General features: G+C 44.5%; 1 protein-coding gene across 5 annotated transcripts in view; it reads right to left on the bottom strand.

The window, feature by feature from the left end:
* ERI3 (ERI1 exoribonuclease family member 3) overlaps positions 1-17,772 on the bottom strand; it is a 150,577-nt gene extending 132,805 nt beyond the window's left edge. For 4 of the 5 annotated variants that reach the window (XR_003256836.1, XR_003256837.1, XM_026086726.1 and 1 more), the window contains exons 1-2: positions 17,502-17,772; positions 2,593-2,709 (exon numbers count right to left, since the gene is read on the bottom strand). Coding sequence is in view for 3 of the 5 variants with exons in the window: in XM_026086726.1 (XP_025942511.1) it covers positions 2,593-2,709; positions 17,502-17,753 (369 nt within the window). In the remaining 2 variants the exon portion in view is untranslated. The remainder of the gene's footprint in view (positions 1-2,592; positions 2,710-17,501) is intronic. The other variant, XM_026086727.1, reaches the window with a different exon arrangement.
* Between the last annotated feature and the right edge of the window lie 1,659 nt (positions 17,773-19,431).

Genomic DNA, 19,431 nt, shown 5'->3' with positions numbered 1-19,431 from the left:
AGGTGTTAGAGGGACAACTGGCCCATGAACTGGTGGTATCACTTGTACAGCCTTCAGGGCAGGCCCCCACACTATCACTGCAGGCCTGACCTGCTGGGCTGCTAGCAAGAGTCACAAATCCCACAGGTCTTTATGCAACAGCTACAGCCTTTGCAAAAAGCAGGTGCAAATGAGGAAGAGTATTTTTGTGACTGTTTAGTAAAATCCTCAGTACGACCAGCTTGCCTCTGCTTCTTAGGGCAGTGTTTCCAGGTCAGGCTAGGTATGAGATCCTGTGACAGGCCCCTGCAGCATTACCCTGTTCCCCAGGCCTCATGTCAGCCCCTGCAAACCTGGCTAGGCCAGGTGACTGTGAAGGGCAGGAGGCCTGCCAACACAGGTGGCACAGCGGCCATGCTGTGGGCTAAGCAGCACGGGCTACTTGGGGTTTTGCCCAAGAGCCAGTGGTCTCCAGGCTGTGATCAAAAGCAGCTCCCTAACACACATTGTTAATAGCAGAGAGTTTCCCAAACCTGGTGTTTGGCTATTTTGTGCCACATATACAAGCTGGAGCGTTTTTTGTGACCATTTTGCCTGTTGGCTTCAGAGCTGTCCATTTTTATTTCACTCTGTACCCACAATACCAGGCAGGAGGTCAGCTGCAGAGCAGAGACTGCAGCGCGATGCTGTGGCAGGGAAGCCCATGCCCATCCTTGGGGCTCCTGCAAATGCACAGCCCGCCACGCAGCACACCACTGCTCAGCGCACATCCTCTCTCGCTCTGTCCCTCCACACACAGGAGACACGAAGCCTCAGAGAGGCAAATACCTGCCCCCGGCATCTTGGCTCCAAAGAGCGAGAGAAGACAGAGAAAGCGGCACTGCAGTGAAGGAGCATAAGATGGGCTGAATGTCTTGACCACAAGCTCGGTGTCCAGAGGACCTCCAAGCCACTAATCCCAGTGTCAAGCCCCTAGTGCCTCTTCACACCATAGCATGCTTTAGACTGCATTCAGCTTGGAAAACCATGCCAAACAAGTCAAATTTGCTTGCAGACTCTCATGCAGTAACAGAATTGCAACCTTGAGCACTGGGGGGAAGGACAAAACAGAGAAATTTCTCCAAAATGTAACTTCAGTAGGAGTTAATTAATGAAACGACTTCTCTAGAATGTAGACGACATACAAGCCTTACATTTTGGGCCTTACTCCACAAGATAACATGTCTCTTGACACAGATCAGGTGCAAGCTTTAAAATTTATCACAGCATACATTTGCACAAGCACATGTCCAGCAAGTCTCATGTGGGCTAGGACAGCTAAAGTAGTTGTCCAGCCTTCTAGTAACAAGGTTGCAAAAAATTTTCCATTATAGCCCCGTTTTCACACATTTATAGCTTTCTGAAAGCCTCTCTTACTGTCTGTGCTTAGAGGGTGTTTGTTTTTTTTGGGGGGGGGGGGGTTTGCAAAGTTTAAATAAAATACCTTCACCTGTTTTTCAGTTACAGGACAACGAAAAAAAGAAAAGTATTTGTTTTTAAAATGTGGAAATGTGGAAGGGTCTGGCTGGCCTTGAAGGGGGCTCTACCTAGCACAGAGGAGTCATTTAATCAAGTTAGTCCACACAGGACAAGCACGCTGAGGGCCTGATTCTGCAGCCACTGAGGTCACGGAAAATGCATCATGGTGTCAACAATCCCAGTCCTGTCTGCAAAGAACTCGGGTACTCCGATTCCCCTAGTTAGTATTTTAGTGCCTGGGCTGGCCGACAGTGAAACAGGGGAGTAGCAGGAAAAAAGCCCAGAGCAAAGGGAACTTAGACAACTTCCCTGTCTGCAACGTGGAAAAAGTACACACTTGTAGAAACGGTTAACTTTTTGTGCTGAATGAAAAAAAAAATTAAACCCCCTCCCCCGATTCCTTTGATCCATAAGAAATCACATTTACACAGTTCCTTGAATGCCACCTTCATCTTCTCATCTATATCTGGGGAAAGCTGGATGCATCTCGGGAAAGCAACTCTCCTCAGCAATGAGTGTAACCAAGTAACAAGACCTCACTTCTCCAGCAATCATTTCAAGCACCCCACAGGCACAACATCAAAAAAAGAGTCTTAAAAATAGATATGTAGGTTGTCTTACCATTCTGGGGAGCTCATCAAATCACAACAAGCAAGCACATAGGAGAGTCATTTAGAGCCTCTGAACCATGGAGCAGTACAACACTTCCTTCCTTTGGACCAGGCTCTCTTTGACCTTCCCCACCAAAGAGCAGCACAGCACAATCATTAAGAGCTTACAGACAGGCTCCGGTATCTTGACCATTCGCTAATATGGCATTAATATTTTAATTCTGTGGTCACCCAGGAATACATTCATTAGTTATATAAACAATTGATCTTTGTTAGGAGATCATAACCATAACTAGAGTTAGTTATGAATCCAAGCCAAAGCCTTTATGCTCTGCTACGATAATAAAGATGATTCCCCTTATCTTTAACATGAGGCTGGCACAACACCATGCTGCATCACGAGGAGKTGATCCCAACCCCCGGTGCAATGGAAACCTGCTTCCCAGAGATACTCTTGGCGCACCGGGGAACCTTTGCACTTTACCTCTGTACAGAAGGGCGTAAGCTGGGGATGCACCACAGGCTGAACATACATGTGAAAGGTGGATTCGATCTCCATTGTCCTGCCATTCAGCTTCAGGATAGGGAATTCGATGATTTCCTGAATGGGGTAAAAAGAAAAGTAGCTGTTCATTTAAATCAAACAAAAAAATGAAGCTGGGAAAGATCCATATTAGCAAGATGGCAGTAAGAAGAGGGGGCTGATGGTCCCAAACAGAAATGAGACCAACATGAAGCTCTGCACTATGAATGGGAGAGTCATGCAGGAGCACAGAACACGTTTAGCACCATTAGTGTGAAGGAGCAAGGCGCTGACACTCATCACGCATTGGCCCCAGCTGGGACATACTGGTGGGTCTTTGCGCTCAGTGCGGCAACTGCACACGCTGCTGCCTCAAGCTGAAGCTTTCGAGAGGAATACAACGTGGCACCACTCACACACGCTTCCCAGACTACGTGGGGACATGCTTGCAATGGGTTCACTTGTGGTTAGCAATGACATCTCAGATGCAATGCCCTCATGATGATCAGTTCCACCCTCTCTACCACTCACTCCTTTTGGAGGACACCAGACAGACAACAGGAGCTCCTTAAAAATTTGCATGCTATTGCATAAAGCACCTCCTTCCCAGGCAAGGCTGAAACAAAAGTTGCAAGGAGCACCACTCTGCTCTGACAGAGTGAGAAGAGGAACTGTAAGTCCCCCTGCAAAAACCACCCCTATGGGATACGGCATAGTAGCAAGCCCTGCTTTATTTTCCTCTCTATAGCCAATTTATGCTGATAGGGAAATAAAAACGTTCTTCATCAGAAGAATGTTCAATTATTTGAATAATCAGCAATCAAAAATTTACATGGACCTGTTAATAAAAAGTTTAAACAAATCCAGTTACGATGGATTTCTCAATTATTAAAAAATATACATGAAATTAAAAAAGCCGACCACTGAATAAAAGCGATAAAATCCTTTGTGTTCACCCCCCTCCTTCCCCACTCCCTCTCTTCCTTCCAGTTTAATGCAAGAGAAGTGACAATTTGTTTGGTGTCTTTAAAGAATAATTTGTCTATGTTATTTAATAGAGATGCATGGCACCAAGGTTCTGGAGTGCAAATGAGCCTGCTGAGTGATATCCATGCAACAAGCCTCTCAAATCACTTCTGGAGAGAAAGAGAGAGAGGGAGAGAGAATAAAAAAAATATTGCTTTTTAATATTCAAAAACAGTTTGCAAAATTTAATCAAAGCAGAGCAAAAGCTAACATTTTTACCACTTTGACATTTTTATTAGCGCTTTCATAAATTTTTAAAACATGAATGGAATTAGTTTAACAACAAAAAAAACTGCTTGAAAACATCTGGAAGAGACAAATAAGAAATAATAAAAAATAAATAAATAAAAAAATCCACCTCCGGCAAGTAAAATTAGCATGTGGAAAATACAGTCACTGCAGAGGACTAACACAGGTTTTGGACCTGGGCTGCAACCCCCATGACCCGCAGGCAGAAATCATCATGAGGTCATATACACGAGCTGATGACATCACCACCCCCGGAAGCCAGAGGGAGGGCAAGAAGACGGGTGGGTAAATGGAAACAACAAATAATTTAAATAGCCAGCAGAAACACCCAATTTCCATCTYGGGGAGAACGCACGCACGCGGTGCCGTAACCACAACAGCTCCCGGGAGCGGCCAAGCCGGGGGCTGTGCCAGCAGGGCACGGTCAACCCGGGCCCGCGGGGAGCACGCTGCCAGCTGAGAGGAGAAGTCAGAGAACGTTAACGGTGCCGAAGCGCCCAGGCATAGATGCCGAGCGGTCAAACAGCAGACAACGCAGGGCTTCACGGTTTTCCCAGCTCTGCCGTACTCGCATGCGCTGCGTCGAGGAGGTTTGGGTGCATCCTTTCTCCCAGCCCCACAACCATGCAAAAACCAGCAGTAGTGACCAAGCTTCCCTGCCCCAGGAGGGGACAAGACACGGCTGTGGCTGGAAGGGCAGGAGGACATAAAAAGGCAGAGAAAAATGCTGTTTCAACTCTGCAAAACACCTGAGCATCACCCAGATCTTCTGTTGCGGGAAGTCAAACTCACCAACTTCAGCCACCCGGGACTACCAGCACAAGCAACAGAAACTGGTGACCAGAATAAGGAATGCGGGACACAGCTGAATGAATTTCTCCCGCTGAAGTTACCATGGCGGGTAGACACTGAGTGCAGCACATTTCTGTTCAGAAGGAAAGCCGCCTGTAAAGCTTGAAGCAAATGGACAGGGTGTCCTAACAGCGCCAGGCTTAACCCCAGGCTGGCTAACACGTGTTACAATCCTATCTGCCAAACACTGCTCTCCTTCCTCAAGGGGTCTGTAAAAGGGGCTGGGGAAGCTCGTCACCCTTTGGGTCTGCACCCCGCGCCGGGGGCAATCTTTGAAGCAGGCAAGGCCATGGCAGGGCAAGACGAACGGCCTCCCTCCCAGAGAGGCGCACGCACAGATGCRATTTCACAGCAAGCCTGCGTTGCAACGCAGACACGGGCCCTAAGGGAACAGAAATATCCTCAGGGGCCATCAAGTGGCTGGACGCAAAGAGAGACAGAAAGACAGCCCGGCCGGCTGATCTGATACACAAAGGCGTCATTTGCCTTCCAGAACCAAAGGCAAAAAGCACTTCCAGGAGGGTCGGATTAAAACATACGGAGGAAATAAAAAAAAAAAAAAGCTGTACTAAAAAATGTGGAAAATTTAACAATATCAAGAATTACTGCAGGTCTGTGGGAAATATGCGACCAGGGAGCGGGGGTGGAACCTGAGTAGCAACTTGAATGTCTTGGGAGAAAGAACAGCAGCTCTTTTGGGCTTATTTGGTCAGTTTTTCAAGCAAGTGGTAAAGGACCTTTCCCAAAAGGCTGTTTATCTGCACACTTCCTATAGCGAAGATTTTTCCAGTCTCTGGCAATGTTTGCTCCACTGGTATCTAAGGCAACAGATACCAGCCCCATGAAATCAGCCCCACTCCTCACTAACAACGTTAGCCAGTCCTGCAATGAAATTTAACCTGTGACACTGCTGTACTTTTCATTTAAACTTTCATTTGGAGAGAAGCAGTGTTTGGAGACCCTGCAGTTTGTCCTGCTAATAAAGACAAGTGTTGGGACCTTTAAAGGTGCCATTCATCTTTTGCCTTTATTAAATTCAATTTTCTTAAGCCCATGATACATCATGAAATTAAGAGTTGACATTCCTGCAGAAACAAAAATATCTATCAAACATAAACAGAAAGGGGGAAAAAAAAAGAGGCCACTATTACCAAGAATTTATGGCTTAAAGTTGATCTGTTTCCACTTTTTTTTTTTTTTTTTTTTTACAAGCATATGGTTTGTTTTAGAGATCCAAAATGTTATTACAGATCTAGAATTTCATTAGTAATTATTATGAAATGGTGAGCGCTTAGACACACACACACACACACCCCCAACAGACCGCGATTCAGAAAGGCAGCCAGGCGCTCTCTCACATTTCACAATAGCCTGGTGAGCTTAAAATGCTCAGCTACGTCCATACAGTCAAGGACCTTCTCTGCTCTTTTCCAGGTGGGGAAAGGTGGAGGGAAGCAGYGCAATGGAATTAAAAGGAGAGATTCACTGACATTTGGTTTCTTTTATCAGAGTCTGATCATTCATAAGAGCTACCCTGAGATCGTCACGCATTTCCATTTCCAACACTGACTACGCGTGTGCCAACTACTGCACCGTCTTGCACCAGCAGCGTTTGGGTCTTCTAAGTCTTTATTTCCCCCCCCCCAGTGTTTCCTCATAGCACAACCAGAAGTTATGGATGTGCTGAAACAATGTTGAGGGTGTCCAGAGACTGCAAATAGTCACAAGGTACCAGAAGAACAAATGCACCCATTTGAATTTTGCAAGCACTGCAATTAGGTACTTTATTTAGCACTGCAAAGTAACTTGAAAGGAAATCCAGGATTCAAACCACCAGCAATAAATAAGCAGCTTTTTATTTTCCTCTCATTGTCATGAAAAGTTGAACATGTTTTGTGTTGAGAAATTCTGCGCGCAGCTCCCAATTACTGGCATTTGCATTTATATTGTTGGAACACAGAGCTTCTAAAATCAATATTAACACGCTTAAAGAAAAAGACATTGCCACCCTGTCCCTCCTCTCAGCTGCTCCCCCAAACACGTTCACAATAGGAACGTATAGAGCCCTAGGCTTATAAATATCCATTACCAGGTCCACTGTCTTTACAACAATCTTGTATTTATGATTTTGTGGTACTTCAAACAAATCTACGTGACAGCTTGCTCAGAATTTCCCCCCCCTCCCCTTTTCTTTTAAACCTTCCCAAAAAGGAGACACCAGGTGCAAGCCGCCTGTGCAACCTGGCTGTCCCATGACAGTGGTCTGAGGAGTAGCAAGTAGGCTGCAGCGTAACTGCATAATGGCTACGGACTTCCTTTTCAAAGGGATTTGAAAAATTCATAAGGGCATGTGAAATCACTGCTGCAAACRCAGCCTTTTTCTCCCCAGCCACCCTAAATGAAAACCCCCTCTCTTTAACACCAGAAAAGGGATGCAAGAATTTAGCTGCCTGATTTTCTTGATAATAAATCAACAAGCACACGACTGTACTCACTGAAAGCCTTCCCGGAACAGCAAGATCTCTAGAGTTTAGAAAAGCAAGCAGCAAAAGTTGCACTGCTTCCCCCACAGGAATCTTTTTGCTTATCATCTTGGATTTGTGGAGCAATAACATTATTAGACTAAAAGAATACCATGCACAGCAAAAACTTCCAGGCTCTTAAAACCTTTTAATCCAGAAGCCCATGTAAGAAGTGGACAGGGCTTACTTCAAGACGGTGATTTATAAATTTGAGGAAGATCTTGTGGCCATTCAGTTCAAAAACTAGCAGAGAATAATTTATCCCCTACTCCCAGCCCCATTTGAAGAAGTTTAATAAACACCAGAATAAAATATGCCTGTAAAAATCAGAGCTGACTGTTCAAAACGCAATAAAAACAAGCAGATGTTTTAAGAGAAAGGAATTTTTTTTCTGATAACAGAAAGGACAGAACTTCCTACCAAAAGATCGCTTTACACCTTCAAAAAAGGTGAGGGAGGGAGACGCAAGGGAGTTTCACTGGAGGGAACACAGGCTTAGCATCAGCTCATTTTGTTCAGGGATTTTTTTTTTCCCCTCTTTAAAGAAAAAAAGTCATTTTATGCACAAGGAGCTTATTTCTTAAACAAACACTCGTGTTTTTGATTTACACCACGGGCTGCTCCTAAATAATTTATGGCGGGTTAAATTTATTGCACAGCCTTGGCCGGCTGCAAATTCGAATTGCCAAATAATTAGATTTTAGGGCAATGCTTATAAATTATCCGCCGATTTGTCCGGACTTGTTTGTCAGTTGCTTTGTGCTTCGGGTCATCTTTGGCATTTCGCTGTTTGTGTTTTAATTGCTGATTTACACTTTGACAGATGAGAGTTGATGCCTCCAAGTTCCGGGAGGGAGCTGGGGGGGTGGGGGGGGAAGAGCAGGAAGAATCAGAGCTCTTAAAGGCTTGTGATTTTCCTTTTTTCCAAGGCAATTAAAATCGAAAAGAGACATAGTAAGGACAGCACTAGCCTAACAGATCTGCCTCCCCAGTTTCCATTCTCTGCCTTAATTATTATTTTAACTAAAGCTGTTTTCAAATTGAACAGCCTTGCACTAGCCCTCAGGGGCAGTAACCAAGATGACCTCATAGGTCTTTTTCACAATTCTAAATTTCTATTTAACTAACTAAAAYGACTACCGTAAAGACAACACCTTTGCAATGGGGGATAGCAGGACTTCTGCTGAATCAAGTCCATGCTGGCTGTCCCAAGGATGCCTACATGCGCACACAGTGACAAGTCTCACAATGCCTCTGCCCAAGGTAAATTACTTACTGTACAAAATAACCCTTTTAATAGAGGCCTTTGGGGAAGCAGCTGACCCCCAAATTACATTTTCCATCATCACCTAGCTGAAAATACACATCTGCACACACCCAACAATTAAATACGTTTAAACAAATGTCATATCCTTGGGAAAAGAGTGAAGGGAAACACACACCAAAAAATCAAAACACAAGGGAGCAGGCAAGAACATGGAAAGATGAAACACAGGGAGAAGACAATGTGAAGACAACTTCTGCTCCTGGATCCTTGAATATCCAGGGTTTCTTCCTTCCTCCTGCCTTTAGGATAACCTCATTGCCAACTCACAAAATTCAGGCACCGGAACCCAGTGTCAGAGGCTGGTTTTCCTCAATGATAAATTTAGAGTTGTCTTTTGGGTTCTACACTGACATCAAACCTGGCTCACATTTCTAGGTGTTTCCTTAGAACTGTGAGAGTGAGGGATCATTTCTCTTTCTTTAATAGGAGCTGAAATTCCCATCTAATCACATGCCTCCAGGAGCTTGAGCTTTAAGAGAGACATCTAGTCCATGCACTTGCCCTAAGGCAGCAGCATCTCCCCCTAAATCATTTCTGACTTTGTCTAGGCTGTTTTTAAAGACTCCAATAACAGAGATTCACACACTCCCCAGGCACTCTATCCTGGTGTTTCATTCGTCTTATCATTAGAAAGTTTTTCCTAATGTCTAATAGGAGTTTCCCTTGCTGYTGTTTAAATTCATGACTTCTCCTCCTATGCACAGTGGACACAGGCTGGAACTTTCYACTTTTTTGTAACAGAAGACTGTTATCATACATCCCCTTCTCTGTACTACACAACCCCAATGCCTTCCAGTCTGTGCTCACAGGTTGTGTTTTACAGACCGCTGGACACACTCAGTGTTTTTCTTCTGGACCCTCTTGAAATGGTCTAAAATTTTCTGAAGTATGGAGTCCTAAACAAAACATTTCTCTAGCTGAGGTCCCTTCTTATAGGGCCAAGAACAGGAYGATCCACATGACTTGCACATGACATTTTCCCCTAAACTTGTCACTATGGTCTTTGGGACTTCTTTCATGCCACTGTACCTCACATTTTTATAGCTGGCTCATAACCCTTGTCCCTTCATCCCAAGCAAAACYTTTGGTAGCCATTTGCTCACAGGCTGGCTTCTGCCTGTCACCATCACCATCATCCCACCTGCCAAGAAAAACAAAGCTATTTCAATCTTTCTAGAAGCACCCAGCCATCAGGAGTAACAGAACCTCCCTCCTCTTTCCACACTCAGGATGAGAAATAAAGACATGCTGACATTTCAACTCATTTTTTCAAGCACTACTGACATATATTTAACCACCCAGAAAATCTCAACTGCCACATACAACAATAATTTAAAGCTTGACAGTTTGGGGAAGTTTAATACTCAGACCAGGTTAGAAACAGCACACAGGACTGTCCAAATATTACTTTTGTATTGCAAGAAGACAACTACACCACATCCTTTTTCAAGTCCACCCCTTTCTACCACAGGCAAGCAGCCTGTGCAGTCCCCATTGCAGAATTATCAAATCATTTCAAGACCCAACCTCTTCACCCGATATCGAGCAGCACAAACGATCAATGTTCCCAGCAGCACTAAAACATCTGGGATGGGTAGAAAGGGCATGTTAGTGCATGTAAATGAACACYCGCGGTTTTACAAACATTACAACTAACTGCTGGTGACAGCATCATTTCTGCCTGGCATAGAGAGGAACTAAATAACATAACCAAGAACAGTTTTGCCAGCTACCAAGTGCCCAGACCAACAAAGGCAACGCGAGGATGGTTACACAGCCRGCTTGGAACAAAACAGGAGAAAGCAAGAGATTTTGCCAGAAAGAGTCAAGCTGCACCTCCTCCTTACTGGGGAGGTTTTGTTCAAAACTAAGAGAAGACCTTAAAACAGCAAAAACCACAACAGCCAAAACCACAACAGCCTGAAGAGAAAAGCAAAGCCCCAACGCAGCACTCCAGACAGATGCCGCAACATGGAAGAGCAAGCAGGCACCAAAAGGTGCAGCTGAACCTGGGGTATTTTAGCTATTAGTTATTTTAGCTAAGGTCAGAGAAGTTTGAGTCAGAGCCAAATCAAGAACTGAAAAGCTCCTTGCATCAAGCCTGTTTTCTCCAGATGCCATCCCTTGTCTGCCAAGAGCCTAAAGGGACCATGGTAGGACAAAAGAAAGGACACCTGACTTCACGTCACTTTTTTCTTTTTTCTTTTTTTTTTTTTTTTTAAAMAAAGGTGTTAACACTTCAGTATTTCCTTTCTGGACTTTTGTTTTCCCCATTTGATCTCTGTTCTAGCAAACACTTGCTGGAAAATCTCCTGGAAAGCTATTTACTCATTTCAGCATCAGTCCTGTCCTTCCCCTGTGGGGATCATATTTACACTTCAATGACCATCCAGGAGCTGCGAAGGGGAAGATCCTCCCTCCAGTATCTCAGAATATTGCGCCTTTTTAAAACGCCACGCTGGGTGGCTCAGAGGCCGAGAAACAGCAAGCGTACAGGCCACCAATGACCATGCAGCGCCATACACACAGCAAGAGTCACAAGGCGCGAAAGCAGCAGAAGCGTAACGCTGTGGCACCCTTCCCTAAACTTCAGAAAAGCGCGTGCCGTAAACGTTTCCAGCAGCACAAGTAACCCCARTCAGCTGCTTTACGGCGAGGCAAAGAAACCTTTAAACACCCTACGAGGGACCTGCACRTTCCTGAACTAGCATGGATCTTTTCTTTCAGGGTGACTGAAGCTCAACTACTTTCTGCTGTAACAACAAGTCTACTTAACTTTGCAACTTGTCACCTAAACGATGTGTAATGTTTGCACAGCTAAGGATACAGTGTTCAAACAGCACAGGTGGGGAATTGCACGCTGGGATGCATAACTGATGTGGGGTCTCCGCACGCTGCGAGGGAAAGGGCAACGTGACTGATTGCTTTAAAGCAGTCATCTCATCGGCCTGTCAATAACCAGCCGAAAGCTAAGCAGGTTGGGTCAGGTTAGGACTGCAGCAGTCAGCCACCTGAGTGCCYGGTATTTTAGGCTTGTCACTATAATACTGCTGGGTTTATATCTTGAAGTGAGAAATTGAATATTTTCATACATCAGATGTCTTGCCTGGTGGTCCAGTGGTTGTGCTCTGTAGGAGATTTGGGTTCGGTAACTGCTCACGTTACCTAGCTCATTGGTTTTTAAACAAATACAGCCAATTCTGTTGCCTGAAGCCGTAACACCCCCTGTCAGATTGATATGGGTCACAGCGAGGTTGTCCCCACTTATTGCAAGAATGGGGGAGGTCAGTAAAACAACTGCCACGGAGAACGCAGCTTTTGTGGGAGACACTGCAGCTGGTATTTCAGACCCTGCAAAACCCATTTTGAAATTCTGGTTGCTCTTCTCCAATCTCTCTGTTTTTTAAAATAAAGATATTATACTCAATATTGGTCAAAATAAGGTTTCACAACAGCCCCACAGAACTGAAATAAAACACAAGAGATACAGAAAATATGAGAAAAAAGAACTGCATCTTTTCAGTAATTTCAAATGCACCCTGTAGTATCTGGAGTTAGATACTTATGTGACTCTAGCAGAATTTCTAACTGTTCAGAGGAGCTAGCTATAAGGCCTCAAAAAGTTTTTTCAAGAGATTATACAAAAATGAACGTRAACAGAAAAATAACCTAAAATAGCTTTTATATGAACTATTTCCCACCACTCTAGGAACTTAAAGCATCCCAACACAAGAAGAACAGCTTAACAGCAGCCATGTAGTTTCATTAAATAAAGGGTGTAAAGTAAGCCATAATTGGCAAAGACATGATAAATAATTTTTTTTTACTTTTAGTTAAAAAAAAAAAAGCCTTTAAGTGACTGTGTTGCACACATTTTAATGGCATTCCTCTAGTAACAACACTGGATGAAGCTGAATTGAGAACTATGTATTTAAAACTACACTCAAGCTTAAGCTGCATGAAGACAGGTAATTGCAGATTAATATTCCATTGTAATACTTATGCACGAGAGTGCTGAGTTAAAGTTGCCATGGGAAACAAGCCTGAATTTTCTTCACTTTTCAGCAATTCACGATCAGCCTTAATATAGGTTTTGGCAGGTGATTTCTAATGCACTGAGCTCAACAGCTACACAAAAACTGTGCTAAAAGAAAGCTGCTACACAGGAATATCTAGACAGGATAGGCGAGCATTGGCACATCGCCACTGTTCACCTTTGGATAGGATTGTGACAATCCCTCTGATACCAGCACGATTCCCATCCTGGCCTTCAGCTAGGATTGGCTTAATACAGCCTTCACAGAGCACCGCTTGAAGAGCGTTCAGAAGATAGCTCGCAGCCTGCTTCGGTCCCTCCCGTGAGCTCCTCTAGCAGCACGGCTCCCAGGTTTGTCACTTCGGACATACTCCACCTAGAAAGTCCCCTGAGCTCAGGCCACGGCTACCTAGGCGGCTTGCCCACCCCCTCACTACTTACCCTGAGCACGGAGCTCAGCAGGAACCGCACGTCTATTGCTAAGCCCTAAATTTGGTAGAAATCAACATTTATTCACATTACAAGGTCAGTTCATAAATCACAGCAGCTCAGGAGCAGATACACATCATTCAGTTGTCCCTACCATGGGAATGACACCATCCAGCAAAAAGGGAGCACGGTACGGGCAGTGGAGAGGCAGCAATCATTCCAGCTGCTCCAGCTGCATCTGCCCGCAAGTGCAAGTCAGAAGCACAAGACTGATGCTCGGGGAAATCAACTTCAACGCTCATTTACACAAGCATTCAAGGAAACATAGTCTGAAACCAATTTAACCTTATTTTGCACTTGTACTTAATATTATCTTAAAGCAAGGCTGAATCTCATTTGCTGATACAATTTTGCCAGTCAGAAAATACACTATATCAGCATACATATTGTACATACGCACAGCTACAAATAAATTAGCAGCTAAACATTCTTATCCATCGCCTCAATGTTTACAGTTTTATGTTGAAAAAGTAAATTACACTCTGTATTTATTTCCAGGTATGTCCAGTTTCATTTGACAGAAATTATAAAAAATAATTTTATATATAATAAAAAGAACTTACAAAAATAACAGTTTAAAGGTACAGTTAAACTTGAAATATGTGGGATAATCTAAAGAAAAATATCAAAATACATCTGTATTTTGAATGTACTGTTTAAGTGTTTAAGAGAACATGGAAAGTATCATCTGTACTTAAATTATTTTTCTGCTTCTGGTCATAACATCCTTTACAACTTTAGTATTAGAAAATCTGAACGTTTCACACCTTCCTTTTACACAGAGATTGAAAAAGGCAGTTTTCTAATTCCCAAATGATTACCAAATTTGAGTGCATTTGAGACACTGAAGTCAAGTACCTGAATAAACTGACTAAAAAAAAAAAAAAAGTATCTTTATCATCATCAAAAGCCCATTTAGCATTTCAACAACTCCTAGTTCCAACTCCTGAGACAGCGACTTCTGCCACTTCTGGGGTCTGGTTTTCTTTCCAACTTTCAGGCAGCAAAAGTATACAAGCTTGAATATTATTTGTTTTTAACCTAAGTGGTTTTAATAGACTATAGTAATTAATGCCTAATTTCAAACTTAGCTTTGAGCAGATGTGATCTCTGTCATCAGACTTTTACACTAAAAACCCCCTCACTTTTCCTCCACCCCGCTGAAGYTGAAGGCAGGATGCTCGGCTTGCTGACCGAAGGGGGCACACCCACTCACTGCCCTAATAAAACAAGGACGCAGGGAGCTGCGGCTCTGAGCCCGGGGGGGCTCCTGTCGCAGTCACCAAAGGACCGACCACCGTAAACACCAGCCACCAGCGTCTACAAGGACAAAGGAACAGGAGAGAGACACTCCCACTTACTAACGCATCTCCCCCTGCGTGTCTAAAGCGCCATATGTACAGGGCTCTACAGGCTGAGGTGAGCTTTAAAGAGGTGTGAGGGGCTAGCCATAAACATCCCTTACTGCCTACACCCACTGACCTTCGGCTGCTTAAAACACTACAATACATAGACTGTGCCTCTATTCATCTTTCAGGTTTTCACATCTACCCATCTGGGGCAATGCAATTAAAACCCCCAACTTCTATTGTCTCTGGGATGGTCTCATTGCCCATAAATACACCCGTAAAACCCAAAAGCCAAGCTGCTGCTTTGCACTTATTCTTATGCACTTTGATTTGGGGGCATATTGTTGAAAGCCATCAAGAGCAAACTGCAAGGCTGCAGGCTGGCCTGTTGAAGTGCTCTCAATTACCATTCCCAACGCTACCATCCTCCTGTGAATGCAGGACAGGGAATGTTAAGGAGCCTCCACATCAGCCCAAGAAGCGACGAAGCAAAGGGCAGCTGTCGCATGGCACTCAGCCAGCGCCCGGAGCCAGTCAAGTCACAATATGGGTGGCTTCCTAGGGCAATACCACTGCTCTTGACCCTCCTTGATCCCTGTTATGGAGGCCACGTCATGAGACCTCAGAGGGAGGGAGAAACAGCGTGAAAGGGAATGGAAATGAAGGAGTCTTCAGGGCTCTGAAAGGAACATGAAGGACATCTCCCAGCGTAAAGTTAGACAGGCTGCTGGTTGCAAAGAAGYGCTCACCACCAGTAAATACTGTGGGAAGGGGAACAAACATTGCAGTCAAACACCTTAGCATCGATAAAAGGACCGCTCCTTCAGTAGTTTCTGGTAATAAGCAAGAACATTTTGAAGAGTGGTTAGTGAGATTTGAAGTGCTACTGCACGGTGGCATGTGTACTCTGCAAGACTTTTAGGCCAAGCTGGCTAAGTTTACAGCTATGACAACCCACTTAAAATAACTTGGATCGCAGCTTAGCTCTACATGCAGCCTCCTCATCAACAAACTCCAGTGCATTTGAATTTTGTTGCATCACCTGCTAGATTTTGCAGGTTCTGAGCTGTAACAGAACAAATGCAGAAAAAGAAACAGGATCACAGTTAAGATAAGCCCCTGACCACTGCTAGCTCCCAGGTCTGTCCCCAGACTACATCTCTGAAATCTGACTGTCTGCCACTGCTCCAGTGAAAGAACCTGCCAGCAAAACCTTGCGCAGAACATCACTGACATACACAACGCAGTTTGCTCACCATGACATACAGCTCAGCAGTGAACAGGGCAAAAACCAAGCTGGTCAGCAAAAAGGTAAGATGCAGGTAGGGACAGAAACCAAGAGTCTCATTTTTACGGAGCTRTCTGATTCAGGCAGGCAACTTCAGTGTTTTCAGCTACACTGATTCTACTGCAGCAAGAGCCATTTCTTTATTTGTCAAATTCATTTGTGAGGATGTGAGCAACTGACAGCCATTACCACACAAGACATGATACAGACAGGCACTGAACACAGCAGACTGGAAAAACAACACTGAAGAACATCTCCACCTTAAAGGTGTTATCTCGCCAACAAAATATATAGCAGATCTGCATTGGCCCAGACCATTACTTTCCCTGGCAAGGACTTGGGGACAAAGCTCCTTAAAACAGTAGTAATCATATTCCACTCATGCTCCTTTTTACTGCCAGCTGTAAACTAGCTCCACATGCATCATGGTTTTGCATCAAAATGTGCACAGACCAAACCCATATCCAAAGGGACAAGGTAGATCCAATTTACAGCTTTGACAGGTCTGTGCACCCGAGGCTGAGCGTGCAGGAAATAGCCTGACATCTCACTTGGAGAACGGTTAAGACCTTCCTAGCAGAACTGGAGGCAGAGACACAACATCCTCTCACAAAGACCCTGCAGAAGAGCAGGAATTTGCCCTCCATTTTCAGGAAACATGAGAGAGTAGCAGAGCTCACCAAGGCACCACAGGGGAAGGTACGACTCAAGTTTGATCCCAGCCTGATCATCCCTTTGACAGGACAAGCCCAAAGGAAACCATAGCTGCATTAGGAAATGGACTCACTGCATTAAATCATCTCAGTAATGAGATATCATGTTGAAAATTGCTTGACTTTCAGCATATTTGAAACAAAGCAAACAGAAGTACCCTTAGACAGCCGCACATTACTGGCAATACCAGCAAGAGGCTGATTGCTTGTTACAGAGGTGAATATGAAGTCTGAAGTCAGTGTAAAGACTCTGAAATCTGTTTGCTTGTTACCAACCCAATATTAGGTTATTTCTTTTTATCATGCTTTTCTAATTTAAACGGAAGCTCCAGGCCCACCCTGCTGGCAAGTGAAAATATATTTACTAATTTGCTTTTCCCTATTACRAAAGAACTGCCTGCAGAAAAACCTCTGCACTTCGTCCAGATCATTGCATGCCTCAAGAAGTAAGGCACTGGAAAAATCTCTCTGAAGCTGAATTGTTCCTATCTTATTACACTCCAGAGTTAACACTCAGGCAAGATAACTGCAGCAAGATCAGACAGCTCAGAACTATTGTTCCTGTCTACTTAGAGACACCATTAAGCATTTCTGCATATATCTTTATCATCTCAACTATTCCTTTTCTAAAGCTATTRGTTAGTAACAGCTTTCTTCCTTGCAGAATCAGACAAGGCTGCCTCGAGTATGCTAATAATGTAGTTTCCCAGCCAGCAATTTTATATCCCTCCCCAGTTCAGGCAGATGAGAAGCATACATGACCTAGGAAAGTGTTTTTGATAACACATGAATTTTCACTTCCTTGATGGAAATCAGGGTCCTTCATTTCATTCCCACTGAATGGACCTGGTGCTGCTCATGAGAGCAGTGGACTGATAAGAGGCCTGGAGGGCCAGCAACAGAAAAAAGGTGGGACAAACCAGGGAAAGCGAGCTAGCTGGCAGTGCGGCTTTTCCTTCCATCTCCCAGAACGGCAGCAGCAGCTTGCAAGGGGACAATTAACAGGATCAACTATTTACCTGAGGATGAATCTGTGGTTTATCACATGTGGCCTCAAAATCCAGCACTAAGAAGTAGTGATATCTCTGTGGAGGGAAGGATGACATTGCTGCCATGGAAGCTCCAAAGCCGTGGGACGCCAGTTTCCTGCTTACGATGGAGCCGTACCCTTTGAGAACACCAGCCGGGAGGAGGGAGCACACAGCTTGTCTCACCCTTGGAAGTAAGTTTCGGGGAAACTTGGCTGCTCCAGTATGGAGGAGTGCTACCATTGAACATCCAGAGGCATCTGAAACTGAAGAGAGACTCCTGTTACTTATGCACATATACATCTCACCTCTGCTACTACTCTCTTCATCCTCACTCTGCTGTCATAGATTTTCTCTGCGCTTCCTGGTGGAGGGTCTGGCATTAGAAACCTGAAATAACACAGTAACCTGCTCTAAGCACGACAGGTGGCATTTGGATGGAGCTCAAGGTGTCTAGAAGCACAGGCAACTGGAAATTAACCTCTGCAAACAGCTCTAAATCAAGAACTATGAGACACAGTCACTGTTCCAGGTGCCAGATCACACATCCCCACTGAACCTTATCATAGCAGAATACACTATAAATCACTTAAGCATATATAGTCTGATCCAAAAAACACTGAAATTTCTGGGAAGACCTTTAGTCTTTTCATATACAATGCGACTTCCGAAACATGGCAGGAATTAAATACAGTAAGACACATACCAACACTACAACCCATCAAAATAGCTTGGCCCTGGAAKCGCCTATTAGTTGCACCCAAACCTCCCACTTCCATTATAAATCCATGTGTCTGTTGGCTAAAAGGACACTCTCCACAGAGGTTCGCACTTGCTCCGTATACTAGGTTTCTCATAGATGTGACTCTAGTGCTATAATAGATTTCTTGCTTCAGACTTTTTTCAGAGGAGGAGATTGATGCAACAATCTCAAATATGAACTGCTGGGACCAAATTTTCCTTTTAGTAAATGCGAGCAAGATTCAATAGGTCTCTCTCCTCCCTCCTAATCAGGAAAAAAAAAAMAAAAAACCTCACCCAGCCATCATCTTCTGAGGCTTCCGTTTCTCATTTTGAATATTACCTTACCCTTCCGAGACTGCCCAGATTTCCCTCCACCCCTTTTCTTTTAAACTGTCGCAGGTAAGATTTCACAGGWTTGCCACCGCCCAAGGAACGCTGGCCTCAGGGCCGCTAATGGGTACACACTCGTTAGGGTAAGAGCTCAAGCTCAACTCATGGAGGTGTAACATAGCTGGGTATAAGGCAAAACAGGTGAATCACAACAACTCACTCTTCTAGAACAAGGATGTGAGTGAGTGCATACACATATATATACACACCTCTCTATATAGGGTACATGGATATAGGGACACAGCCAGGCCAGAAGGTAATTCCCTACGCAAACCACACACAATGCCCCTCCACAGGGGCTCATGATCTGGCTTGGGCAGGAGACGAAGGGCATCGCCTGCTTGTGGCTCTGGGCAAGAACTGCCTCGTGGGGAGCGCAGGGCCACATGCCTCCCACTCGCGTGGTTTCTCCACGCTGGGGCATGGAGCCCAGCCTCCCCATGGGCACACACTTGCTTTGCTGCTGCTAGGTGAAGGGCAGGAAGCACCCCGCCGTGCGACACAGAGCAGCCGCGCTTTCTCCATGAAACACAGAAGACGGAAAGCAGCAGACTCACAGTCTGCGAACAAAGTCGCTATTTGCACAAAAGACAGCATTTGCTCTTTCCTATCCGTTAGTCCATCAGGTAAATAATGCACGTGCCAAAACACACACTTAATGAGGTAAATAATATGCCTTGAATAACGGCTAAATCTGTATTTACCTGAGAGACTAGAGAAACTCGGAAGGACCAGATTAGGAGATAATTGCGGCTGAGCAGGTTGTGTGCTTCGAGTAAACACACAT

This window comes from Apteryx rowi, unplaced genomic scaffold (genome assembly GCF_003343035.1).
Source record: "Apteryx rowi isolate R43461 unplaced genomic scaffold, aptRow1 scaffold_7, whole genome shotgun sequence".
Lineage (NCBI taxonomy): Eukaryota > Metazoa > Chordata > Aves > Apterygiformes > Apterygidae > Apteryx > Apteryx rowi.
The sequence above is the reverse complement of the archived record's forward strand: the minus strand, read 5'-3'. Positions and strand labels throughout refer to the sequence as shown.